The sequence below is a fragment of the Pseudorasbora parva genome, chromosome 5, assembly GCF_024679245.1.
Source record: "Pseudorasbora parva isolate DD20220531a chromosome 5, ASM2467924v1, whole genome shotgun sequence".
NCBI classification, from domain to species: domain Eukaryota; kingdom Metazoa; phylum Chordata; class Actinopteri; order Cypriniformes; family Gobionidae; genus Pseudorasbora; species Pseudorasbora parva.
This window is the reverse complement of record NC_090176.1, coordinates 5119983-5147857: the sequence shown is the minus strand read 5'-3', so window position 1 is coordinate 5147857 and position 27875 is coordinate 5119983. Positions and strand designations below refer to the sequence as shown.

At 41.8% G+C, this 27875-nt stretch overlaps 1 protein-coding gene across 6 annotated transcripts in view; it reads left to right on the top strand.

The window, feature by feature from the left end:
* The window catches only part of dip2a (disco-interacting protein 2 homolog A), a 204780-nt gene that overhangs the window by 149096 nt on the left and 27809 nt on the right, over window positions 1-27875 (top strand). For 3 of the 6 annotated variants that reach the window (XM_067443080.1, XM_067443081.1, XM_067443084.1), the window contains exons 7-24: window positions 3140-3172; window positions 3800-3919; window positions 9081-9278; window positions 10085-10176; window positions 14063-14173; window positions 15257-15380; window positions 15708-15817; window positions 17097-17199; window positions 17572-17636; window positions 17807-17900; window positions 20261-20380; window positions 20469-20583; window positions 23231-23370; window positions 24981-25117; window positions 25949-26029; window positions 26115-26242; window positions 26483-26597; window positions 27269-27476. In XM_067443080.1, the coding sequence (XP_067299181.1) occupies window positions 3140-3172; window positions 3800-3919; window positions 9081-9278; window positions 10085-10176; window positions 14063-14173; window positions 15257-15380; window positions 15708-15817; window positions 17097-17199; window positions 17572-17636; window positions 17807-17900; window positions 20261-20380; window positions 20469-20583; window positions 23231-23370; window positions 24981-25117; window positions 25949-26029; window positions 26115-26242; window positions 26483-26597; window positions 27269-27476 (2094 nt within the window). The remainder of the gene's footprint in view (window positions 1-3139; window positions 3173-3799; window positions 3920-9080; window positions 9279-10084; window positions 10177-14062; window positions 14174-15256; window positions 15381-15707; window positions 15818-17096; window positions 17200-17571; window positions 17637-17806; window positions 17901-20260; window positions 20381-20468; window positions 20584-23230; window positions 23371-24980; window positions 25118-25948; window positions 26030-26114; window positions 26243-26482; window positions 26598-27268; window positions 27477-27875) is intronic. The other 3 variants (XM_067443083.1, XM_067443082.1, XM_067443085.1) reach the window with 1 other exon arrangement.

Below are 27875 nucleotides of genomic sequence, written 5' to 3'. Positions count from 1 at the left end.
TACAATTTTTTATAAACTGTACTTACAGGAAATATAATACTAATGAAATAAAAGGCCACTTAAGTGTGTATAAAGAGAGACACCACTTGTTGGTGTACACACCTAAGAACACTTATAAAGTGCACTTTGTATTAATCAAAAGTTTTACCTAATGCATATTTTAAATCATTATATTTTAATAATGTTAAGTATACTTACTTTGACACATGTTAAGTGCTTGATTGTAATATTGAATTACTCATTACAGTTTAAATTATCTTTATAGTTTATATAATTGCATCTTCATCATTGTAAATGTGTATTAATAAATATATTTAAATGCATGACATACAAGTTTCAGATGAAATGGCATTAAGTGACGTATATTTTAGTTCACCATTAATGTCTGTCAGACTTTAAACATATTTCAAAGACAATAGAAGTAATTATAAAAAACACATATAAAGATATTCTACTTAAGTTTTACTTAAATGGATCAAAATACATGTATATACACCGATCAGGCATAACATTATGACCAGGTGAAGTGAATATCACTGATGATCTCTTCATCACGGCTCCTGTTAGTGGGTGGGATATATTAGGCAGCAAGTGAACATTTTGTCCTCAAAGTTGATGTGTTAGAAGCAGGAGAAATGGGCAAGCGTAAGGATTTGAGTGAGTTTGACAAGGGCCAGATTGTGACGGCTAGACGACTGGGTCAGAGCATCTCCAAAACTGCAGCTCTTGTGGGCTGTTCCCGGTCTGCAGTGGTCAGTCTCTATCAAAAGTGCTCCAAGAGGAACAGTGGAGAACCGGCCACAGGGTCATGGGCGGCCAAGGCTCATTGATGCACGTGGGGAGCGAAGGCTGGCCCGTGGGGTCCGATCAAACAGACAACTTTCAAGACTTAAAGGATCTGCTGCTAACATCTTGGTGCCAGATACCACAGCACACCTTTGGGAGTCTAGGCAGCTTTTGGCAGCAAAAGGGGGACCGACACATCATAATGTTATTCCTGATTGGTGTATATATGCATTGAAAAATGCCTATTTCTGGCTGTTTATTGGTCAGTTCCTGCTTGCTCAAGCCATATATTATGATGCCATCAGCATGCGTTCTTTGTTGAGGGAATAGTTCACTAAAAATTAAAATACTGTCACCACCTGCTCACCTGCATGTCAGTGCAAGATTCAGATATATTGATCTTACGCTTCCTCACATTCAATCCTAGTGCTGAAATATCACTGAGAACCGATGAAGTCACCATCCGCTTTCATTACAGCGAAAAACACCCCGAAAGGGTGTCCTCTTGTGTTCGACTCAGGGGCGTAGAGTGGCATTAGCATGTACTGTAGATGATGACTCCTCGATTTTCATTTTTAGGTGTACTGTCTCTTTAAGACGCATCAGGATCATGGTTAATCTGCTTTCTGGTCCTCGATTGTACCAACTGATGAGGTGTGTTAGTTCTCGGAAGGATGACTAGGTGGTGATAGTTAAGCTCAAGCAAGAAAAAGTATTTGATTTAGTTTTTTTATGTCTGTCACTAGAGGTGGACAAAGTACACAACTTCATTACTAGAGTAAAAGTGACAGTACTACTGGTCCAATATTACCCCGTTACAAGTGAAAGTTGTAAAAACAGATTTTTACTTAAGTAAAAGTGCAGAAGTATTTGTTTTCAAAAGAACTTAAGTATCAAAAGTAAATTCCCTTTATGTCGCCGCATTATTTTATTATTGTCATATTAATGCACATTATGCCATCATGGTTTAAGCCAGTCAGTGATGCTCCATCTGACACACTAGCATACGACTAACTTAAAGGTCCACTGAAATCAAAGTTTAAGTTTTTTATCTTTTAGTGTGACTGTGTTAGCCTTAAGGTTATGAATAAGCTGGTATGTTCCAAAACTATGACAACATTTGCATTTAGGAGATAAGCATTCAAAACTTACAGTCTCCCACTTCCATTAAAACAAATCTCAGATTTTGGTGACATCATCGCAGACTTCACTTTCTCGTCCAATCAAAATGCGCTCTAGAATCTAAAGCCCGCCCCCTACGCTGCTGAAGCTGCGGCTGAATTCGATCATGAGTTAACACACATTTACTAATTTCTACATGTTGAAAAGCACATAGCACTATATATGTGATAGGAAACGATTCAGTGTAAATATGCTTTCATTTGAGGCGAATGACGTCTGTTTTCACGTTAGTTTCACACACCGCAGCAGCACACACACACACTCACACCAACAGTCTAAATTTAGACTACAGACACGAGAGCGCAGCGCGGATCAGATGCGCTAGTCGGCGCAGACAACAAACATATCGACCCGTTTGAATTCTGCACTGAATGCTGCGTTTCAAAGCGATATGGAGGAGATTATGATGATAAACAGTGTTAGAGGAAACTGCTTTACCAAACAGAGAAAGGTCTGCTCTTGCGCTCTAGTCAAACTGTGTATTAACGAAACGCTATTGGCTGTTTCAAAAAAGGGGAGGAGCTGCTAACAGCTGAAGCCGTTTCAGGGGAAATCACGTCAACACACTGAATAATGCGGCGCTTCAGTGGACCTTTAAACTCATCTAAATACTTGTAGAAAAGTTATAAAGCTGCTGTCACTTTAAGGCCGAATGCACGGATCCAATACACTGATACACATCTGATATTCTCACACTGTTCACCTTCACTGAAGACAGAATCAACTTTGTTTATGTGAATACTCCACAAAATGAGCATTTGGACATCCGTCTTCTTCCATTTTGCTCTAAACTATAAATCAGTGTTTAATAAATGCTGTGAAATCATTGAACTTCACGAGACTCTACAAGAGTGATTCCTGAAAGGCTTTCTGCAAAAACCCAAACGCCTTTAAAAGAAGAAAAAAATCATCCACTGACTTTCAAAGCTGCGACAGAAACGACTTTCGACTTCGAGGACCTTGATAGAAATGTAGTGGAGTAAAGAGGACGATATCTGTCTTTCAGATGGAGTGAAGTTAAAGTCAGAAGTTTACAGAAAAAATAATACTCCAGTAAAGCACAGATGCTCAAAAAGTACAGGACTGGAGTAAATGTGCTCAGTTACTGTCCAGCTCTGCCTGTCCGCTCAGCTCTGAACATGCGTGTTCATTGAGGTTTTCTCTTCTTCAGGCACTGACAGGGCCGATGAGGAGGCCACGGATGGTATTTATACACGTTTATTTCAATCCGCCCCTCCTCCTGGTGTCTCTGTGTCTCAGCCGTGACTCTGTGTTAATTATGATCACAACATGTCCTCCTAATGTGTCTCCTTTTGTCTTTTTAATGTTGTTTATTCTTTCACGGTCTTCTCACAGCGTTCAGAATATGTTTTGCATTATGACTTTAATACTCTTATTAACAAAGCATTACTTAGGAAGTTACATTTCTCAAATACAACTCTCTTGTGGAAAAAAAGTCCACTTTTAGTACGCATTATGAACATAACGGCAACACTTTAGTATGGGGAACACATATTCGTGTGTTTAATCTGTGTGAACTGTAATGGATGAGGCATACAGTGAAAGCTCCTTTAGAGAGCTCATGAATGTCTGATGAGATGGTAGCTGTCCAGCCGCCTCAATCAGAGTCTGATCCGCTGGGTCAGGTGTCTCTACTGAGCGCGCTCAGAACCATCTCAGCCGACCCCATGGCAATACAGCCTTACACTGACTGACAGGCTGTGGTGTGAGTCTGTCCTTTCACACTGACCTTTCCCTGCTTTAGTATCTCATCTTCTCCATCTCTCTCTCTCTCTGTCCCGTCTTTTCCTGACACTATCTCCATCTAAAGGCGTTCCAGTCAACAGTCGAGTGTCCTCCAAGATCCAGCAGCTCCTAAACACTCTGAAAAGACCCAAGAGACCGCCTTTACGAGAGTTCTTTGTTGATGATTTCGAGGAGCTTTTGGACGGTAGGTTCACAACACTTCAGTCATGAAACTCTAGCTCGCTCCTTTACACATAATCATTTTTCTACATTGGGATCAGCAGTGGCCAATCAGCATGTGCGATGTAGAAAATGATCCATTGTTCATCTCATTGGCTGCATTGCTTGCTCATCATTGGATTAGTCTGTTTGCTGTAGGCTGGTCTGGTTCATCTGAACCCCTCCTCCTCCCCAGCTCCACCTGCCTAGATCTGCTATGGGATTTATGGATGTCTATTTATGCAGCAGCAGCAGCAGATCTTACCTGCTCACAGCAGCATGTCTGTGTATCTGTTAGTAGTAGCAAGTCTCCAACCTGGTCTCATTGGCAAAACTTACCTGTGGGAACGTTTTTGCAAACCACAAAAACGTACCAATAGGTGTATATCACTGCAGCTCCTAATAGAAATGAACACTAGAGGCAGTAAAACAAGAAGCATTTTTATCATTTTTTTTTTTAACATAGTCCATGATTTGTAAACGAATACCTTTTGGAGTTTGCGTCACTTAACCAGCTCCATATGTTCGGCTTTTCTGCCATATTAAGCTGGATAGCTCAGCTGGTGCAGATTTATACTTGCGATGCTGAAAGCTCGGGAACGAATCCCGTGAAAAACGAGTCACGATAAAAGAGCTCAAACACAAGCTAAAATGACATGGATACAATCTTATTTTTGTCACATTTGCTTTTGAACACCATGTACGTTAAAAAACCAACGTAACAAAACATGCCAGAGTCACGGAAAGACACTTCCGGAACTTCTTCTGGAAAAAAACTAAGCTTTTAGCCCCACCCAGTGGACATGTCACTGTGAAACTGCAGTGATATGCACCTATTGGTACGTATTTTTCAGTTTGCAGAAACGTTGCCACAGGTACGTTTTTCCAATGAGACCAGGCAAGTCTCTATACTTGATTTGCAGCCTCATAGAAGTGTGCTAAAAACTACTCACCGCACCTTAGCAAGTGTTTAGAAATGCTCTCGCATCGTAATAGCGAGGTTTCAACATGTCCTCCAACCAATACGCCTGTATAGTCAGATTGTCACTTCCTTGAAATACGACCCATAGGAGTGTTTACTAAAGTTGTGCTCCTATTGACAGCAGGACGCTTTCATTTTAAAGCTTTTTCTCCTTTTATCTGCGTAATATTTCAGGTTTTGTATTGCTCAGTTGGTAAAGCATTGCACTATACAACAACAACATGTGATCGTGAGTTCGATCCCAGGGAACACATGTGCTCATAAAGTGTGTATGACTATAAATCACTGGGTATGTTTAGGGATGGAGTGGGTGTAGTTATAAATTAAAAATATATATTTTTAATAAATGGAAATATGACGAACGGTTGTAAATAATCTACACATTGCATTGAAATTAACACGCATTGTGATTGGTAACGACAGTCATACGTCATGACGTCAGACGTATCACGACACTGTCATTATTTTTACGTCAGCTAGAGGAAGCATGACTTTAAAACTTAAATATAGGTCGTAATAAAGTGCTTGAAAAACGACCAATAGAGTTGTTGTTTTTTTTGGAGGACAGTTTGTGAGGTTTATATGACCAGCCACCACCTTACGCCGCATTTACACGGGGCGTACGCGTTTACGCTTCCCATTTACTTTGGATGGGTGTCATCATCCGTTGCCGAACTGAATTGTGGGTTCCGTCGCGTCGCTTCACTCGCGTTGAAGATTTCTCAACTTTTCAAGCGCCAGCGCAGGCGTCATCCAATCAGAACGCCGTATGCAAATATCCTACAGTAGTCGCTAGCCAATTGCATTCATTACTGCTCAAACAGTGAACCATCCCGACGCAGCTCCCGGGCCAGAGCGTGATATTCTCCCCGCTGTCGGCGCCTTTTCAGGATTTAATGAACTCTACAGCGTCGAGCACCTGTGCAGTGCACTGACAACAACTAAATGAGCAATCGCATTCACACATACAAACAAATCGGCATCCATTTCGTCTCAAGACTAGCTGTCATAAAAAGGCGCTTTTTTGTGTTGTGTTGTGGTCCAAGCGGCAAGTAAGGTAATGTGATTGGCTGTTGTCACTATGATCGTGTCAGCCGCGCCCTCCGTCAAGTGTTAACGCCCCGTGTGAATGTGGCGTTACATGTTCTTCAGAGAAAGTTCAAATCTTATTTTAGTATTCTGAGGAGCCTTTATGCCTCGTGATCAAGCCCTCTATCACTGACAGCAGGCCAATTATATTTACTTTCATCTCACAGGGATTATATGAAAATATGAACTTGTGAATTGGCATTTACACTTAGATTGAATAGGTGTCTCTGAAATCCTTGCTCATAAAACTAACCCAGGTGACAGGAAGATATGACATTAAAACAACATCTGGACAAGCTTCATGGCTTTCCTGTTTAGCACTAACAGCGTCTGTTTTATTATCGGACCGCTTCAGTCACACGTCTTTGATTCTTTTCCTTATATACTGTAATTCAGACATCTGTGGGTCTGTCCTAAAGAGCACCATTTAGTTCATTAGATATTCGTTTATTACAAATGATGGAATGAGTTGAGAAAAAGGCAGATTGTGTATACGCTACACCTGTCTTACTCTCCACGCCGCTACTCTAATCACCAGCGGGATTCCTTCAGTCGTTCAGTCTGGCTCAGTCAGACAACAGTGAGCGTAAATAGGCTCCGTCAACAACGCTAAAGTCAATTATTTAGGAAATTAATGGGATTTTTATTACTAAACAAACACTGCATTCCTGTACACACAAAAAGAGCCTATACACGAATACAGGTTTTGTTTGTTTAGCTTATTTATCCATCATGTGGCCAGATTGTAGTATGCCATAGTCAGTTTATTCAGCCTTTACTGTGGTCAGTCTCGAGTACAGCGATCCTCTATTTGAGGCTTATTAAAGCATTAAATATCCCTGAGAAAGCCTCAATCTCCCCTTCCTCTTTGTTCACTCAGCCCTTTCTTTACTCAGCAGCATCTTCTCCTTATAGTCTCTCTCTTTCTCTTTCTGTTCCAGACACACAAAATCAATCGAATCTATTTAAAGGTGTGTGACATCTCATCCTCAGGACACACAAGTCACCCTGAGACGGATGGGTGTTTAGTGGCATTTAAACTCACTCTCACACATGAGCTCTGTTAGAGAGGATAAGATCATGAGACCTTAGAAATGATTGATTCTGAGCGCTTTATGTAGATATGCCAGTGATTTCGATCTAATAAGCATACGATACAATAATAAAATACATATAGGAGAATATGAGTGATTTTGATTTACACTGACTGAACTTCTTGTTATTGATATGTATGCATTTTTGTATAATCGCGTTCACCTAGCGTTCTCCACCATCTTTTATTTTCTTTTTCACTGAGCTTATTGAAATGTATCTATCTCTACCTCTCTTCCTCCATCCTCATCCTTTTCCCCTCCGACCCCTCTTGGGATACATATAGAGCCAGATTGACTAAACAGGGCAAATTAACGTCAGAGCTCAAGCCCAAAAAAGCAAAGACGTGAGTGGACAGGTCTGCACGTGATCTACCGACGACACGCAATCACAGACACAGCCGGATCATTTCCATCATGACCAACACAATCTACCAACACTGCAAAACTAATGGTGCAAACACCAGTCAATCACCTGGCATGATTCATTTAAATACTAAATAAATAATACATTTTGCGTCTGAAAGGGAAACTCCTACAAATGCATATGCAATAAGATCAGCTGCTGGTAAATCTGAACCGGAGTCTCATATGGCTTTTGTCTCGTGATCATACACCCGGTGCAATGCGACGCAAGGGTTTTCTGCTAGTTTCAGCCCGACGCAGTTCTCATTTTCACGTTATTTAAACAGCAGAGACACTCGCGCCCATCTGTTCCCCCATGGGTGTGTCTGGTCTAAACCAGGAGTGTTCAGGAGCACCGTTGGTGTGTTGCTAATGTGAGGAACTGAAAACCACTGACCTTTGACCAACACACATACACACATAGGTGGAGCACAACGCGCATACACTCTGATTATTACAGGGCACACACATTTTTAAATATTAAAAATAACAGGATTCCTCTCTGGAAAAACGTTCCGTCTTTCCTAATGCACTGCACAAAAAAATCAAGCAAAATTTTTTCCCCAAAACAAGACAATAATTTTTACTTGTCTAGTAAATGTTTCTTAATGTAAGAAACAAGACAAAAATACTATGTAAGAAAAGCAGTTTTTGGCTTTTAAAGGGAAAGGGAGATGAGACTCTGATTGGTTTATCACATGTAACGCCCATAACACACCCGTCACTCATTAAGAGACGAGGGACGACCCTTTTAGACCATGTGGCTGGCGTGCAAACCCTTTTCCCTGTCGTTAAACTAGCAAAAGTGGATTTAGACACGCCCCTAAGAGCACCTACGCCAAGAGCTCAGATCGTTAAAATACGGCTAAAGTCTGATCTGTATCACAGCTTATTCTGACCAAGCACAATGTGCTCTGATTGGTCGGCTGGAGCAGTGTGTTGTGATTGGTTGAGTGTTTGGGAAATGTCCCGCCCCTTATCATAACCAGCAGTTTTAACACACTACTAACTCACTCAACCAGGCCCCGCCCCTTTATTCTGCGTATGAATTATTATAATGAGGAATATTATGATGTGTTCGTTCCCGGAAGAAAACTCAAGACTACAATGGAGTTCAGAATCAGGTGTAACAACCACAATCAGACCTCCTAAACAATGTTTTTACACAATCAATTGTATTTTTGGTTACACTTTAGTATTGGGAACACATATTCACTATTAACTCCGACTTTTGCCTCATAATCTCCTAATTTACTGCTTATTAATAGTTAGTAAGGTAGTTTTTGTAGCGTTTAAGTTTAGGTATTGGGTCGGATTAAGGGATGTAGAATAAGCTCATGCAGAATAAGGCATTAATATGAGCTTTAGAAGTGCTAATAAACAGACAATATCCTAGTAATATGCATGAGAATAAGACACTAGTTAATAGTTAATAACTGAACCTTAAAATAAAGTGTTACCGTATTTATTTCTACCTAACAGAAGTGATAATTATATTATTTGCATAAAGCAAAGCACATAGCGTGAGGTATTAGCTTTACGTTAGTGACGATATGCTTTGTGGTGTTTGTCCCCTACAGTCCAGCATCCGGACCCGAACCAGCCCAAGCCCGAAGGGGGTGAGATGAGAGCCCTGAGTGGGGATCCACTGGGTGTGGTCACCAACTGGCCTCCATCTTTACTGGCCTCGTTACAGCGCTGGGGAACCACACACCCCAAAAGCCCTTGCCTCACAGCGCTGGACAACACCGGCAAACCCGTATACACACTCACATACGGTACCAGTGCTGAGCTTTACATAAGAGGACCTTCACAAGCATTTAACTAGACTCATTTCTAATGCATTTAGTTCAAAATCTGGCTGATATACCCTTGTGAAAACGAAGTGGGCTCAATTGAGAACCAGATAATAAAATAAAAATGCACTTTAGGGACTGTTTCTTAACACACTTAAAGGGTTAGTTCAGCCCAAACTGTAACCCCTGTCATGAACTCCTCTCCCTCCTGTGGTTGGCCAGCCGTCAGACCTCCGCTCATCTTCACACACAGATGAAGATATTAGTGTTGAAATCCGATGGCTCAGAAAGGCCTTCATTGACACCAATGTCATTTCCTCTCTCAAGACCCATAAAGGCACTAAAGACGTCGTTACAAAGCCCATCTCACTACAGCGGCTCTACAATCATTTATGAAGACACCAGAAGAGTTTAGGTGCGCAAAAAACACTAAATAACGACTTATATAGTGATGGCCGATTTCAAAACAAAGCTTCGAACCGTTATGAGTCACTGAATCGATTCATGATTCGGATCGCTAAAGTCTCGTGATTTCAGCAGTTTGACTCACGATCCGAATCAGATGTACTGAAGTGGGTCAAAAACACTCTAAAGTTCAGCTGATTGAATTTAATGTAAGTTTTTTTTTATATTAAATATAAAGTATTATTAAGTTCCTTTGAAGTAAGCTTCTGTTTCACAAGGGTAATCTGGCGTGTTTATGCTGGTAATGGTGATGCACTCATTGATAAGTGAACAGACGGCGCAGGTGTGAATGTTTGTGTGTGTGTGTGTGTGTGTGTTGATAGGGAAGTTGTGGACGCGGAGTCAGAAACTTGCGTATACGCTGCTGAACAAACTGAGCAGCCGGAATGAGCCACTGCTGCGGCCCGGAGACAGAGTGAGTGTGTCTATCCTCATCACACCTCACATTAACTCCATCAGGGAAAAACCTGCACAAAATGCTCTTCTTACTCAGTATTTTTGTCTTGTTTTAGTCCAAACATCTAAAAACTCTTAAAACAAGAAGTATTTACTAGACAAGCAAAAGTAATTGTCTTGTTTTGGGGGAAAATAACTCAAAATGAAGAGAGTTTTTGCTTAAAATAAGATCAATAATCTGCCAATGGGGTGAGAGAAATAATCTTGTTTTCTGTTTGAATTAAGATTATTTCTCTCACCCCATTGGCAGATTATTGATCTTATTTTAAGCAAAAACTCTCTTCATTTAGAGTTATTTTTCCCAAAACAAGACAATCATTTGTACTTGTCTAGTAAATGTTTCTTAATGTAAGAATTTTAGACAAAAATACTGAGTAAGAAGAGCATGTTTTGCAGTGAACCTGCTACACACAGACAGTGATATGTGACGTGACAGTCTGTGCTTGTCTTTTATTGTGAAATATTTTGTCTTTGAGAGACTGTGCCCCAAACACTAGAGGACTGTCTACTCACCCAACACACACACAGTCAGTGCAGCACAACCAGGTTTTAAATGCTTGGACTGTCAAGACTGATTTCATTCTCATTCCCCTTCTCTCAGAAATATAGCATGTTAAAAATATATCAACAAGTGTTATCTAACTACTTTTGGTTAGCTAGTAAGATAAGATGTTAACTTGCTAGTTAGATATGTTTAGTTTTTAAAATTTTTAGTTTAAATAATGCCGTAATATGTCATTAAAAAGGCACAATATGTAAGTTTTTTTAATTGGCAAGTCCAAAAACCACCAGAACAGTTATATATTTTGTTGACTTGGGTTGGGTATCATTTGATTTCTAACGATTTCGATTCTGCTTATTGACTCTGATTCCAATGAGGTTAAAAAAACTCAGATATCATTCACATTTATTCCAAAATCTTATTGCAAAGCATTTTATTGTAGCTGAATACCATGAATAAAAATCAACAGGCTAAAGAACACTTTACACAATGAACTTCTGCCTATGGTTTAAAAATACCCTCGCTAAAAACAACCAGCCGAACTAATATACATTTCAAGCATTATTAAAGACAAGTAAACACTTAGTAATAAAAAAAGTACAAAAAAAACAAATCAGCAATCACACAAATAGAATAAATACAACTGAATGATATGATTGAAATAAACAGTGTTTTAAAGTTTTTAGATATTACGGAACAGAAACTGTGAGCAACTGTAAAATAACACTGCAGTTTATTAATAAAATAAACATTAAAAACATAGTTACAAAGTCTATTCAGTATTTTACAAAAGTTATTAGGCTGCTGTCACTTTAAGAGCTGCACAGATCCAATATACTGTTCACTTAAGACATAGCCCACTGTGTTTATGAGGATATTTTGACATTTTTTTGGTGCTTTTGTCCATTCAAGTGCAAAAAGCAGCCTGGTCTCATTGGAAAAACATACCTGTGGCAACGTTTCTGCAAACCACAAAATACGTACCAATATCACGACAGTTTCACAGTGAAATGTCCACTGAGTGGCGCTAAAAGCTTCTTTTTTTTCCCCCGAAACAGATGTGTGTGAATCTGGCATGTTTTGTTACGTTGGTTTTTTAACGTACACCCACACTAAACCCTAAACCTACCCGATAGTGTTAACAAAAGCAAATGTGACTAAAATAAGATTGTATCCATGTCATTTTAGCTTGTGTTTGAGCTCGTCTTTGAGCTCTTTTATCGTGACTCGTTTTTCACGGGATTCGTTCCCGAGCTTTCAGCATCGCAAGTATAAATCTGCACCAGCTGAGCTATCGAGCTTAATATGCCAGAAAAGCCGAACATATGGAGCTGGTTAAGTGACGCAAACTCCAAAATGTATTCGTTTACAAATCATGGACCATGGCTAGAAAAAACCCGATAAAAATGCGTACTGTTTTACTGCCTCTAGTGGTCATTTCGCTGTGAAACGGCAGTGATATGCACCTATTGTTAGGTATTTTGTGGTTTGCAGAAACATTGCCACAGCTACGTTTGCCAATGAGACCAGGTTGGCAAAAAGACTCAGTAGCGCACACTACTCAGGGGTGTGTTTCCAGTACGATTACCTAACTCACTGCTTCACTACCATAGCACGAGGCAACGCTGAAGAAATTAACTCGCTAGTCGCAGCTGTTTCCCCAAATCTGTCTGTCAACCACGTTGGTTAATAATGTGACGCTGGTGCTGTAGTAATAACTGCTTTTAATGAATTATTTTAAGATCGAATTCATAGCTGACTAACGACGCTTTTGGAAAACGCACCGCAGTATGAGAGGCGGCTTTCTGTGAGCGCGCTTCGGATGTGTGTGTAGCACAGAAAACTAGTCTAGTGCTTATTAAAGTAATTAAAATGCACACAAAGGAATCGATAAGAGGAATCTGATTCAAAATATATCCAATTCCTGACCTTAAAGCTGGGGTAGGTGTTATTTCAAAACCGTTTTAGAAAAAGGACTCGGGCCGAGTGGAATAACAAACGTGTAGCCAATCAGCAGGTAAGGGGCGTGTCTATGGTGAGAAGAGAGAGAGCCAATCAGCAGGTAAGGGGCGTGTCTATGGTGAGAAGAGAGAGAGCCAATCAGCAGGTAAGGGGCGTGTCTATGGTGAGAAGAGAGAGAGCCAATCAGCAGGTAAGGGGCGTGTCTATGGTGAGAAGAGAGAGAGCCAATAAGCAGGTAAGGGGCGTGTCTATAGTGAGAAGAGAGAGAGCCAATCAGCAGGTAAGGGGCGTGTCTATGGTGAGAAGAGAGAGAGCCAATAAGCAGGTAAGGGGCGTGTCTATAGTGAGAAGAGAGGTTCAGTGCACGTCATTATTCAAAACACACGAGTCACACAGGACGGACCACGATTAGCCACGAAACAACTAATATATGCTGCTTTTGCTTGAATATGCTCGTGTGTCATGTTCGCTTGTTTGTCCATTTGCAATTGCGATATATGTCGTTAGCTGGACTATCGGCTCGTGTTCTATCGAGTTGTTCATGAGAATGGTTTGTGTTTTGTGATCGCTATAACTCTAATCTGGTCATAATTGTAACATGTCGTTAGCTGGACTGTCGGCTCGTGTTCTATCGAGTTGTTCATGAGAACGGTTTGTGTTTTTGTGATGATGGAAGGGGTGACTTTTCGACCTGGATTAGTAACACAGATTCTGCCATAGTCGTTGTCTGGGTTATGTATGTGTGGGGCGGAGCTATCAATATAGGGCCGAGACCCTTTTTGGGGGTAGGGGCGTGTTTGCTTTGGTGATTTGAAATATTCAACGGTTACCAGATAGCACTTACCCCACCTTTAAGTAATTAACATTGTCCCAAATGTTTCCAACAAATTATAAATCAGCAATTTTAGCCAGTGTAGCAGTGTCCACCAAAGCATTTTTATCCTAAACTACTACAGTATGGCCGACTGTGGCGTATAAGCATAATAAAACCAGCAGTGTGAAATGTCCCGGGCTCTCGGCCCGCCCGGCCTCATACCACAGTGACATTAATAATACTTTAATAATACATTAGCTCATCCATGAACAGGATTTCTGCCCGAGTCCTGATTGCTTTCCATGTTACTGTTTTGAATAAGCGAAACTTTACGTACTGTGCCTTTTAATGTCTGAAAAAATGTACACAATTGCAAAAAAAAAAGAAAAGCAAAAACTAAAATATAAATCTATAATTACTATAATATTTTAGTATATAAATGATACTAGAATAACACTTAGTGACACACCCAAGCGATGGATGTTTCAGGGCCAGAATAAAAGATGACGGGATGAGTAAACAACATTAACACATTAACCCAATCGTCTCTTGTGTGCGTCTCCACAGGTCGCTCTTGTGTTCCCCAACAACGATCCGGTGATGTTCATGGTGGCGTTTTATGGATGCCTGCTGGCAGAGCTGGTGCCGGTGCCCATAGAGGTGCCACTCACTCGAAAGGTGTTGAGCCGCAGTACAGCACAATCACTAGCGCCCCCTGCAGGATAACACACCACATGACACCCTGCTGTCCTTATCACCCTCAAAGCTATCCTTAAAGGGATAGCTCACTCAAAAATGAAAATTGAGGAGTCATTAATCCCTCCTGTGGTTGGCCAGCCGTCAGACCTCCGCTCATCTTCACACACAGATGAAGATATTAGTGTTGAAATCCGATGGCTCAGAAAGGCCTTCATTGACACCAATGTCATTTCCTCTCTCAAGACCCATAAAGGCACTAAAGACGTCGTTACAAAGCCCATCTCACTACAGCGGCTCTACAATCATTGATGAAGACACCTGAAGAGTTTTTGTGCGCAAAAAAACTAAATAACGACTTATATAGTGATGGCCGATTTCAGAACAAAGCTTCGAACCGTTATGAGTCAGTGAATCGATTCATGATTCAGATCGTGAGTCAAACTACTGAAATCACGAGACTCTGGCGATCCGAATCATGAATCGATTCACTGACTCATAACGGTTCGAAGCATGAAGATGAACGGAGGTCTGACGGGTGTCCAACCACACGAGGGATTAATGACAGGGTTTACATTTTTGGCTGAACTAACCCTTTAAAGGGTATCAACGTCAGCAGCGTAGGAGACTAACACAGACGAGAAGAAATTGTTGTATAAAATCATTATTTTTCTATGCTTACAAACCAGCATTGCATTTCCAAAACTGTGTTTTTATGACATGAGAATAAACTTTAAAAAAACATGCTGCTAGTCAAATGATCATGCCGCTGTTAATGATTAAAGAGGCATTGATACTGTGAGGATGAGAGCATGGATGGATAAGCGGTCACGCTCCTGTACATGAGCGGAAGTCTCCTGTCTGAAGATTTCATCAGCCGCCTCTGCTCTGAAGCATTGCTTTGATTAATAGAGCTGATGTTCCTGATGGAACGAAGGGTACAATAACACTCCTTCATCTCTTAGTGCTGAGAGAGAGAGAGAGAGAGAGAGAGAGAGAGAGAGAGAGAGAGAGAGAGAGAGAGAGAGAGTGCTCTATAGATGACTGTCTCTCGCCCCTCTTCAGGACGCAGGCGGTCAGCAGGTGGGCTTTCTGCTGGGCAGCTGTGGGGTCACTCTGGCCCTGACCACTGATGCCTGTCAGAAGGGTTTGCCCAAAGCACAGACCGGAGAGGTTGTCACGTTTAAAGGTGCGTTATTCATGCAAGCCAGTTACTTCATCTTCAAACAGTAGAGCATGGCGCTAGCGACGCCAAGGTCATGGGTTCGATTCCCAGGGAAAGCAAGAAATGAAAAAAAAATTAAATTTGTACCTTGAATGCAATGTAAGTCGCTTTGGATAAAAGCAGCATCTGCCAAATGCAAAAATGTAAATGTCAAATAATGGTGCTGTTTCTCTCTCTCTCTCTCTCTCTCTCTCTCTCTCTCTCTCTCTCTCTCTCTCTCTCTCTCTCTCTCTCTCTCTCTCTCTCTCTCTCTCTGTGTGTGTGTGTGTGTGTGTGTGTGTGTGTTTACAGGCTGGCCTCGACTGCTGTGGTTTGTTACGGATGGAAAGCTTGTTGTGAAGCCTCCTAAAGACTGGCATCCTCCAATGCGAGACGCTAGCAATGAGATCGCATACATAGAGGTCAGAACGCCTCTTACTGAAGGGCTCATGGGTATTCTGGGACAGTGACGGGCACATGTATATAATTATACACTCTCCTATACACACTATATTGCCAAAAGTATTGGGCCGCCCCTCCAAATATCTGAGTTCAGGTGTTCAGTCCCTTCATGGCCACAGGTGTATAACTCCAGCTCTCGGCCTGCAGACGCTTCTACACACATTAGTGTAAGAATGGGTCGCTCTCAGGAGCTCAGTGAACTCAAGCGTGGGGCCGTGATAGGCTGACCCCTGTGCAATAAGTCCATTCCTGACATTTCCTCACTACTAAATATTCCACGCTCAACTGTTTGTGGGATTATAACAAAGAGGAAGCCATTGGGAACGACAGCAACTCAGCCACGAAGTGTTAAATTACAGACCGGGGTCAGCGCATGCTGAGGGTCACAGTGCACAGAAGTCACACAACGGCATTGTGCCAAGTGTAACGTTTGGTGGAGGGGGGATTATAGGTGGGGTTGTTTTTCAGGGGTTGGGCTTGGCCCCTTAGTTCCAGTGAAAGGAACTCGTAATGCTTCACCAAGACATGTTGGACAATTTCATGCTCCCAACTTTGTGGGATCAGTTTGGGGACGGCCCCTTCCTGTCCCAGCATGACTGCGCTCCAGAGCTCAAAGCGTCGCTCCATAAAGACATGGATGAGGAGTTTGGTGTGGAGGAACTCGACTGGCCTGCACAGAGTCCTGAGCTCAACCCGATAGAACAGCTTTGGGATGAATTAGAGCGGAGACTGAGAGCCAGGCCTTCTCGTCCAACATCAGTGCCTGACCTCACAAATGAGCTTCTAGAAGAATGGGCAGAAATCCCCATAAACACACTCCTAAACCTTGAGGAAAGCCTTCCCAGAAGAGCTGGAGCTGTTAGAGAGGGTGGGCCGACTCCAGATTAAACCCTACGGGTTAACAACGGGACGCCATTAAAACTCATGAGCATACCAAAGCTTTTGGCAATACATATTTAGAAATAATACAGAAAATATAAATATATATGTGGACAAATAAAATATTGAATAATAATAATATTTGAAACTATTATGATCTATCTATCTATCTATCTATCTATCTATCTATCTATCTATCTATCTATCTATCTATCTATCTATCTATCTATCTATCTATCTATCTATCTATCTATCTATCTATCTATCTATCTATCTATCTATCTATCTATCTATCTATCTATCTATCTATCTATCTATCTATCTATCTATCTATCTATCTATCGATCTGTCTGTTCTCAGTATAAGACCTGTAATGAGGGCAGCACTATGGGCATCACCGTGTCTCTCTCTGCGATGTTGGCTCACTGTCATGCACTCACACAGGCCTGTGGATACACAGAAGGTGAGTGTACACACACACACACACACACACACACACACACACACACACACACACACACCGGCTCTTCTGAGACAGGCACTGCAGGTCTAGCGTGTCCCACTTCCTCTCTCTAAATAAGCCTTAACACACACACACACACACACACACACACAGTAAAGACACTGCTATCCTTATATACTGCACAGCCTTACACTGGGTTTGATTACAGATGTAACTGTTATCAGAGGTAATTAATATCTACATAATGAACGATTTAAATATGATTTATAATGTTTTACTTGCTGCTGTCTTGTAGGCCTCAGCATTTCTTGTAAAGGTGTATTTTTGCATCACACAGCTCAAGTGTGTTCTCTGATCTTGACTCTTGTGCAGGTGAGATCATAACAAACGTGTTGGACTTCAAACGAGACGCTGGTCTGTGGCACGGCGTCCTCACGGTGAGTCCTCAGAAACACACACGCGTGTGTGATGGACATCTGCTGACGCACGCACACACAGACACACACACACACACACACACGGAGTTAGATCCCTCACACTCATCCAGCTGTCTCTTCTTTCCCCACCTGTGTCCTTGGCAACGGCTGTCATGGTGATGCGTGTTCAGAGTGTGATGAACCGAATGCACGTGATCAGCATCCCTTACTCGCTGATGAAGGTCAACCCGCTCTCCTGGATACAGAAGGTGCACACCTATAAAGGTGAGTGTGTGTGTGTGTGTGTGTGTGTGTGTGTGTGTGTGTGTGTGTGTGTGTGTGTGTGTGTGTGTGTGTGTGTGTGTGTGTGTGTGTGTGTGTGTGATGGGTGGGTTTAAAATATACAGCTTATACGATATAAAAAACATTACGCCTATGGAAAGTCCCCATAAAAACATGGAAACACAACGTGTGTGTGTGTGTGTGTGTGTGTCATGAGCTGTTAGCACAGAGCTATGACCCTTTACATGTGGAAGTGTTTAGCATAGTAAACACACTATTACTTTTTAATGTATTTTTGATTAAATAAATGCGATATGCATTAGAGATTACGATTATTTTTCTTTTCTAAGAAACGAGACCAACTCTTGCCGACCTCAGACTTTTGGACAGTAGTGGATATTTCTTCAAATTATTTCTCCAGATTATCTGAATCATGAGGATTCATTCATAATATTTAAGAAGACTCACCGCTGCCACCTAGAGGTGTAGTGGTGTAACTACAGGAAGAGGAGTGTGTGAATCTACACTGCTAAAATCATACTTATAAAGAACTTTCTAAGATAAATTCAGATTTTCTGAAAACAGAGCATTCAATCAATCAATCAGCTTTATTTATACAGCGCTTTTACAATGCCGATTGTTTCAGAGCAGTGTTAAACAGGAGAATATTACAACAGAATTACATTCAGCTGTACAGTCTTTCTGGAGTAAACAGTGATGTTATCAGCTTATTTTAATTTATCATAGAGAGACAATGTTGGCAGATGAGTATTATAGTTTATAGGATTAAATAAGACCTAATTAAGGTGCATGTAATTTTAAGTTTAATAGTTGGTCCCTATACACACAGAAAAAAAGGTGTCCATATTGTACCTTTAGGGGTCCAACAGCTTGTCGCATCTTTGTACCTTTTTTACCCCTAAAGGTGCAATCTTAGAGTACAAATACATCCCTTAAGGTATTACTATGAACCTTTTTGGAACAAAGATGTCCTTTTAAGTGTACTGCCCCAGCGACAAGTTGTTGTACCCCTAAATGTACAATTTTGACACCTTTTCTCTCTGTGTGTACACACTTACACAGCCGGTTTCTCACCACAGCTGTTATTATGGGTTGAAGTGCACAGTGCTGAAAAATCCTATTGTTAGAATTTCCCAGATCAGCGTTTTCCCCTAAAAGTGATCGGGCAGACCAAGCAGTAAGTCGTAGAGATTTGAAACTTTGAGAGCTGGTTGAACTCACACACCGCCTACACTGTCACCAATGCTCACCCCGATCGGCCTGAAGGGGGCGCCACAGCGGGCAAAAGTACCTAATGGCTCATAACTCCTAAACCAGGGGTCCCCAATCTCGGTCCTGCAGAGTTTAGCTCTAACCCCAATCAAACACACCTGAAACTACCACTGCCTATAAATGCATTGATTAGCTGGTTCAGGTGTGTTTGATTGGGGTTTGAGCTAAACTCTGCAGGACAGTGGCCCTCCGGGACTGAGATTGGGGACCCCTGTCCTTTGCTCTGGTGTCTTATATTGTGGGAATCCTTGGCTCAAGACAAACAAAACACACAGCTTTGGATATTTTGGATTTTTCCAAAAAACGTCCCGTTGCGACGTAGTCCTAGCTTTTTGCCCGATCGGAACCAAACCAGAGCAGAAATATTGTCTGGAGTCTAAATGTCAATAATTGTTCAAAAAAAGTTCAATTTCAATTCACAGGTGGGCGGGTCCACTTTTACTAAAATGACCAAACTCAGGTTCAATTTTTGGTCATGTGAAAAAAATCAGAGCGACTGGCCACCTGGTGGCGCTATAGAATAAAAATAAAAAGCAAATATATATGCCACTGTCAGTCTGATTCACTTGAAAACTGGTATGTGGCGTCTTTGTCCAAGGTGCCGTGATTCTCTACAAGGATATACACATACTGAAGTAATATTGGAGATGGTTTCAAAAATGTACTTTCACGAAACGAGTCCTCTTTTCTTTTCTTTTTTTTTTCAACCTCGATAAAACCACTGCAGCACAATTCTGTGCACTGCAAAAAATGCTCTTCTTCCTCAGTATTTTTGTCTTGTTTTAGTCCAAACATCTAAAAATTCATAAAACAAGAAGTATTTACTAGACAAGCAAAAGTTATTGTCTTGTTTTGGGAAAAATAACTCAAAATGAAGAGAGTTTTTGCTTAAAATAAGATCAATAATCTGCCAGTGGATATTTTGATATCGCATCCCTGAGCAGAACTATCCCTTTAGACCATAGCATCTAATGTTAAGTACAGATGATGAGCCGCTGACTGAATGCTGTGTGTGTGTGTAAAGTGTGTGTGTACAGTGTGTGTTTACGTGCGCTCTGCTCTTTCCCCAGCCCGTGTAGCAGTGGTGAAGTCCCGGGACATGCACTGGTCACTTTTAGCCCAGCGGGATCAGAGAGACATCAGCCTCAGCTCCCTCCGCATGCTCATCGTTGCAGACGGAGCCAACCCCTGTGAGTGCTAACTATACGTCCTGATAGAGTACAACACACCCTGGACTGTCACCGGGTCGTCTAACGTAATGTGTATGTGGAAACGCAGGGTCTATTTCGTCCTGCGATGCCTTCCTCAACGTCTTTCAGGCCCGTGGGCTGCGGCCAGAAGTGATCTGCCCATGTGCCAGTTCGTCCGAGGCCATGACCGTCGCCATCCGCAGGTACACTGACGACATTACAGCAGCTTAAACAACACGTACACACACTGATCCTGTAGTGCACGTGCACTACACAGTATACACTGAACACGGCTTACTAGCGTACTTCGCCTTATCGTGGAAGACAGTAAAATGTTAATTGGTTAACAGAAAGTTTACAGTTTTTTTGTAAATTGACATGTCTTGTTAGCCTAGAAATCTAGACGCACCCTAGCGGCAGCAAATTTAATTTGCCCGCAAGTGTGGTCTAGCAACTCTCAATTCCTATCTGAGCTGTATTCCTCAGAATCTGGACGGCCCAATCACATCGTGTAGGTAGGCTAAAGAGTCGGCGGGCGGGGCCATAATGACGACGGCCGAGTTGCGTTTGCGTGCTTCTAGTAACACAGTCTTCTAGTAAACACAGAAACTGGCGAACGTCGGTCTTTTGAATCAGCTTTGACCGCGACTCTGGAAGACTTGGAGTTAAGCTTTTCTCTGAGAAAAGAACAAAGAACGGCACTGAAGTCATTCTTAAAAAGGGAAGATGTGTTCGGAGTTTAGCCGACCGGATACGGCGAATGTTTAATCTGTCAGCGAGGAGCGAGCTCCCCTTCACCTTCGTTGCTCCGGTTGGTGTACCGCTATCCTATCGCGTGCAGAGGGAGTTTGAAAGACAACCGTTTATCCGCCCCTCGGACTGAGCTCTGTCTATGGTGAGTTTCCAGACCAAACATCTTGATGTGGGTCTGGCTTGTCAGGCTAATGTCTTGTGTGACCCCTAGCTAAAAATAAATAAACAAACCAAAATGTATTTGAAATACATTTATTTCATGCAAAACATACCACACATTTGTATTTATGTACTTAAGATACACTGATCAAGCATAACATTAATGACTTAATATTGTGTCGGTCCCCCTTTTGCTGACCCATCAAGGCATGGACTCCACTGACCCCTGAAGGTGTGCTGTGGTATATCGCACCAAATTGTTAGCAGCAGATCCTTTAAGTCCTGTAAGTTGTGAGGTAGGGCCTCCATTGATCGGACTTGTTTGTTCAGCTCATCCCACAGATGCTCGATTGGATTGAGATCTGGGGAATTTGGAGGCCGAGTCAACACCTCAAAACTCATTGTTGTGCTCCTCAAACCATTCCTGAAGCATTTGTGCTTTGTGTCAGGAGCATTATCCTGCTGGAAGAGCCACAGCCACCAGAATACCGTTTCCATGAAAGGCTGAACATGGTCTCAGCAATGCTTAGGTAGGTGGAGCGTGTCAAAGTAACATCCACATGGATGGAGGACCCAAGGTTTCCCAGCAGAACATTGGCCAAAGCATCACACTGCCTCCGCCGGCGCGTCTTCTTCCCATAGTGCATCCTGGGGCCATGTGTTCCCCAGGTAAGCAACACACACACACCCGGCCATCCACGTGATGTAGAAGAACACATGATTCCTCAGACCAGCCCACCTTCATTGCTCTGTGGTTCAGTTCTGATGCTCACAGTCCACTGTTGGTGCTTTCGGCAGGGTCAGAGGTCACCCTGACTGGTCAGCGGCTCTGTCGCCCCATACGCCACAAACTGAGATGCTCTGTGTATTCTGACACCTTTCTATCAGAACCAGCATTAACTTCTGGAGCAGTTTGAGCTCCAGTAGCTCGTCTGTTTGATCGGACCCCACGGGCCAGCCTTCGCTCCCCACGGTCATCAATGAGCCTTGGCCGCCCATGACCCTGTGGCCGGTTCTCCACTGGTCCTTCCTTGGAGCACTTTTGATAGAGACTGACCACTGCAGACCGGGAACAGCCCACAAGAGCTGCAGTTTTGGAGATGCTCTGACAAAAATGTTTTTGCTTTTCTGTTTTTTTTTTTTTTTTTTTACATTATAATGCAGACAATTAACCTAGAAATCTAGACGCACCCTAGCGGCAGCAAATCTAATCTGCTGCGAGTGTCGTCTAGCAACTCTCAATACCCTTCTGAGCTGTAATCACCTAACTCTGGTCGGGCCAATCACATCGTGTATAGAGTCGGTGGGCGGGGCCATAATGACTATGGCCGAGTTGCGTTTGCGTGCTTCTAGTAAACACAGAAACTGGCGAACGGCGGTCTTTCGAATCAGCTTTGACCGCGACTCTGGAAGACTTGGAGTTAAGCTTTTCTCTGAGAAAAGAACAAAGAACGGCACTGAAGTCATTCTTAAGAAGGGAAGATGTGTTCGGAGTTTAGCCGACCGGATACGGCGAATGTTTAATCTGTCAGCGAGCTCTGCTTCACCTTCGTTGCTCTGGTTGGTGTAGCGCTATCCTATCGCGTGCAGAGGGAGTTTGAAAGACAACCGTTTATCCGCCCCTCGGACTGAGCTGTCAATGGAGAGTTTCCAGACCAAACATCTTGATGTGGGTCTGGCTTGTCAGGCTAGCAGACAATGTCAGAAATGAAAATAGCCATATATATAATTTGCATATGGTAATATGCTCAGGGTTGCCAGGAAAGCGTAACAAATCTAGCCCAACGGCCAATTAAAATAGCCCAAAGACCAGAAGATCTCTCAGTTTGCTATTTTAAACACAGCACAGATGCATGTTAAGTGGCCCTGTCCGTGTGTGTGTGTGTGTGTGTGTGTGTGTGTGTGTGTGTGTGTGTGTGTGTGTGTGTGTGTGTTCAGGCCTCCAGAGACGGGCGTTCCTCCTCCGGGTAAGGCGGTGCTGTCGATGAGCGGTCTGAGTTACGGGGTGATCCGAGTCGACACCGAGGAGAAGCTCTCCGTTCTCACTGTCCAGGATGTGGGACAGGTCATGCCTGGAGGTGAGGCCTGCTTTACTCTCGCTGATCCACATCATTGAGCCATAGACTGATGGACAGGTTTGAACAGAGTGAGAGGATCTTTGAGTGGACGGATGTAGAGAAATTCTTTACTTTTTAGTTTTGACTGGCGTATGCAGGGTGTCCGCGGGGTTTTAAAAAGTATTAAAAAGTGATAAATCAAAGTTGTCAAATTTAAGGCCATTAAAAGTGTTAAATGTGGTCTCAGAGGTATTATTTTTTTCCAAGCTAGGTATTATTTTTTCAGACTATCAGGTGTCCTATTCTGATTGAAATTCTATCTGCGTTCACGTTAGTTCGTTTAGATATGGGCTTTAGCGTATCTGGGCACATAATCAAAGATCTTTCGTCGTCTCAACGTATGTTTGATGCTGACGTCATATTCAGCGGTGGTTCGGCATCATCTCAGAGCACTGCTCGCTCAACAGAAGGGGCTGGCTTACGTTTTATTGTAGACTTGCCTCAAGGCATATCTTCAACCAATGTCCTCATAAGAGCAATCTTAAATGATTTATATAAAGTCTAAAATGAACAAAAAGTGTTGTGAGAGAATGAGGCGCGATCCAAACAGTGAGATCCGCGTGTCTGTCTGCTCTTAAAGGGGCAGCAGCCAATAAAGCTTCCTGTCAGTAAAGTTAAAGAACAAAGGGAACACAGAAAATGACTCGCTGCTCTTGACGAAATAACTTTTGTAGCTTTAATAAGGATTGACTATTTAATTTATAGTTTATGCAGTGCAGACTACATATAACTCTGATAACTGTATTACATTTCTGTATATTTCCTAACTGTTAAGACAGGAAGGGCAGGAGTAAACATGACATTTATTATGGGTTTATGTTAGCATTGTTTTAAGTTTACTTAAATTAAAACTGTTATATTTTTGAAGCCTTATAATAAATGTAAAAAAAAATATTTAAAAAAATCAGTAGCTGTATTAATATCAGTAATACTAGCCTTCATTCATAAAAAGATGCCATTTAAACAAGTATTTAAAATATACTGTCTTTATGTTGTTTCCACATTAATTTGATTAACTGTGAAATTATTATATTAAAAAATATATTAAAAACGTACAAAAACATTTCTTTTTTTATTGCGATTAATCACAGAAAAAAATGTGTGATTAATCTAGTTAAAGTTTTTAATCGATTGACAGCACTAGTTTTTAGTATTTTGTTAAATTCAACAACTTATCACAGTTATAGAAATGTAATATTTGGCTCAGGTTTTGCTGTTGGAAAAAAAAAAACACTAAATAATTGAATTGCTGAATTACCAATTATTAATTGAAATCAGATGTGTATGCATTAATGCTTCTCCTTAACCAACCTTTGTGAATGTTGAGATGTATTTTACTGTGTCTGAATGATAACTTATTTCCTCCTGCTGTCGATTCTAAATCTATTATTTTTTTGTATGTTATATATGTCAAAATCTGTGTAAATAATAGAAAGGTCGCTGATTAACACTTGCAATTCAGTGTCGTGATGGTTTTAAAAAATATTCTGAAGGTAGTAAAAAAGGTATTAAAAAGTAGTAAATTTAACTTTAGGATTGCTGTATATTCCCTGGTATGTCTGTGTGTGCAGCGCTGGTGTGTGTGATCCGGGTGGAGGGCACGCCGTACCTGTGTCGAATGGATGAGGTGGGAGAGATCTGCGTGAGCTCCAGCAGCACAGGGATCTCCTACTATGGTCTGCCAGGAATGACCAAGAACGTCTTTGAGGTGAGCGTGGAGAAACAAACGCTCCAAGGGTTTTTAAACACCTAGAGTTGGCCTTCAAAATTCAATCAATAATGGGCTAAATGATTTGGGGCGGAAATCTAATCACAATTTAGTAAAAAATAGTAGTAGTAGTGGTAATAAGTGAAGTTTTATTAACTAATTTCGGGAGGAGCACTAACAGATAATTAAACAACGGAGCCGTCAGCTAATCAAACCGAATTAACAAGGGGAGCACGTCAGATAATTAAACCTAATTAAACACAAGTGGAGCATCGTAAGCTAATCAATCTAATCAACGATAAGAGGTGTACTTATACTACAGATTTACCTCCTCTCGTTGACCATTTTTATTTTAGCATCCCTCCACCACCCCATCTCCTCACTTAAATTTAATAAACTCTCATCAGATGCCATCACAATCCATAAAACATTACAGTCTAGTTCTAGAGTATCTTTATCACGGGGGGGGGATACTCTGGGTTCGGGCAAAAAATCCGAGCCCGGAGCCCTCCCCTGGACAGCACGCCAAATACGCATAATCTTTACTCTATTTAATTTGATGTAAGTGGGAACTCGTGAATTATAGTAAGAGTAGTATTAATAGTAGTAGTAGTAATATTAGTAATAGTAATACAAATAGTAGTAGTGGTAGTAATAATAGTAAGAGTAATAGTATTAGTAGTAGAAGTAGTGATAGTAATTATATCAGGAGTAGTAATAGTAGTGGTGGAAATAGAAACAGGTATAATACTAGTGTGTGACTTATTGTTAAATTAAAGCTGATGAAGAAGAAGAGTTGAGCAGACCTGTTGTTGTTGTGTTTGCTTTCAGACCATCCCCGTCAGCTCATCAGGAGTGGCCATCAGTGAGCGGCCCTTCACACGCACGTCTCTGCTGGGCTTCATCGGGCCGGTGCGTTCACACACACCCCTCTCACGTCTCCTTTAATCAACATGCCGGGCTCATCTCTTTGGACGGGTTGTGCCTTGTGTTGTAGGATAATCTGGTGTTTGTGGTGGGGAAGATGGATGGACTGATGGTGGTGAGTGGGCGGAGGCATAACGCAGATGACGTGGTGGCCACAGCGCTGGCGGTGGAGCCCATGAAGTTTGTGTACAGAGGAAGGTACAGGATAACCCTCTGACCGGATCTACAGCTAAACAAAGCTTTCTCAAACCCATGAGGAGTGACACAACACTGGAGATTATTATAACTTAACAAAATTACATTTACAAGAAAAACATAGATCTGTGGCTAAAGTTATTTTGAAATGACAGGGTAGAGGATACATTTTCTAGAGTTATCTCTTGCCTGAGATGAGTGTGTATCTCTGCTCAGACTGAGACGTGTTTTGTGTGCTGTCAGGATCGCGGTTTTCTCGGTGTCGGTGCTGCACGATGAACGCATTGTTGTGGTGGCAGAACAGAGACCAGATGCTTCAGAGGAGGACAGCTTCCAGTGGATGAGCCGAGTGCTACAGGTAATCACACACACACACACACACACACACACACACACACACACACACACACACACACACACACACACACACACACACACACACACACACACACACACACACACACACACACGTTTGTTTTTTGTGAATTTTTAGGACATTCCATAGGCTTAATGGTTTAAATTGTACAAACCGTAATTTCTATTCCCCTACTTTGCCTAAAACCAACCCATAACACACACACACACACACACACACACACACACACACACACACACACACACACACACTCACACACACACACGCTCACAGCTTGGTGAGTGTTAATTCTGGACATGAAATAAAACATGGAAAAAATGTATTTTGAGTGTATTTCCATATGGGTCAAACTTCACGTCAGAAAATATAGAAATATAATAATGAAAAATAACACCCCTGTATTTCATGTTGCATTTTAATCATTTATACTGTAAACTGTACACACAAAGTAAGTCCCAGGATGCACTTGTGAAGTTATTTTTGCCTTCTGCATTACCCATATTTCTGTTTGTGTTGTTTCATAGTTTTGATGACTGAACTGTTATCCTAAAGTGTGTAGGACAGTGATAATAAAGACTTAGTGTGTGTGTCCAGAGTTGTTTCGTGTAATGTCCACAACACACACCCACGTGTGTGGTCTGTGTGTGTCTCAGGCCATCGACAGCATCCATCAGGTGGGAGTGTACTGTCTGGCTCTGGTTCCGGCGAACACACTCCCCAAAGCTCCTCTGGGCGGCATCCACATCTCCGAGACCAAACAGCGCTTCCTGGAGGGAGCCCTGCACCCCTGCAACGTGCTCATGTGCCCACACACCTGTGTCACCAACCTGCCCAAGCCCAGGCAGAAGCAGCCCGGCACAGGTGAGTCCGGCTCCGCTCCGGTCCGGCTCCGGTGCGGGCGCGTCTTCTGTCCGCTGTGACCCTTAACACTGCAAAAAATGCTCTTCTTACTCAGTATTTTCATCTTGTTTCTAGTCTGAATATCTAACAATTCTTAAATCAAGAAGTATTTACTAGATAAGTAAAACGACATAAGGTAATTTTTCTTGTTTCGTTGAAAATAAAATGATAACTTAGTATTTTTGTCTTGTTTCTAGTCAAACTTTCTAAAAAATCTTACATTAAGAAACATTTACTAGACAAGTACAAATCATTGTATTGTTTTGGGGAAAAATAACTCAAAATGAAGAGAGTTTTTGCTTAAAATAAGATCAATAATCTGCCAATGGGGTGAGAGAAATAATCTTGTTTTCTGTTTGA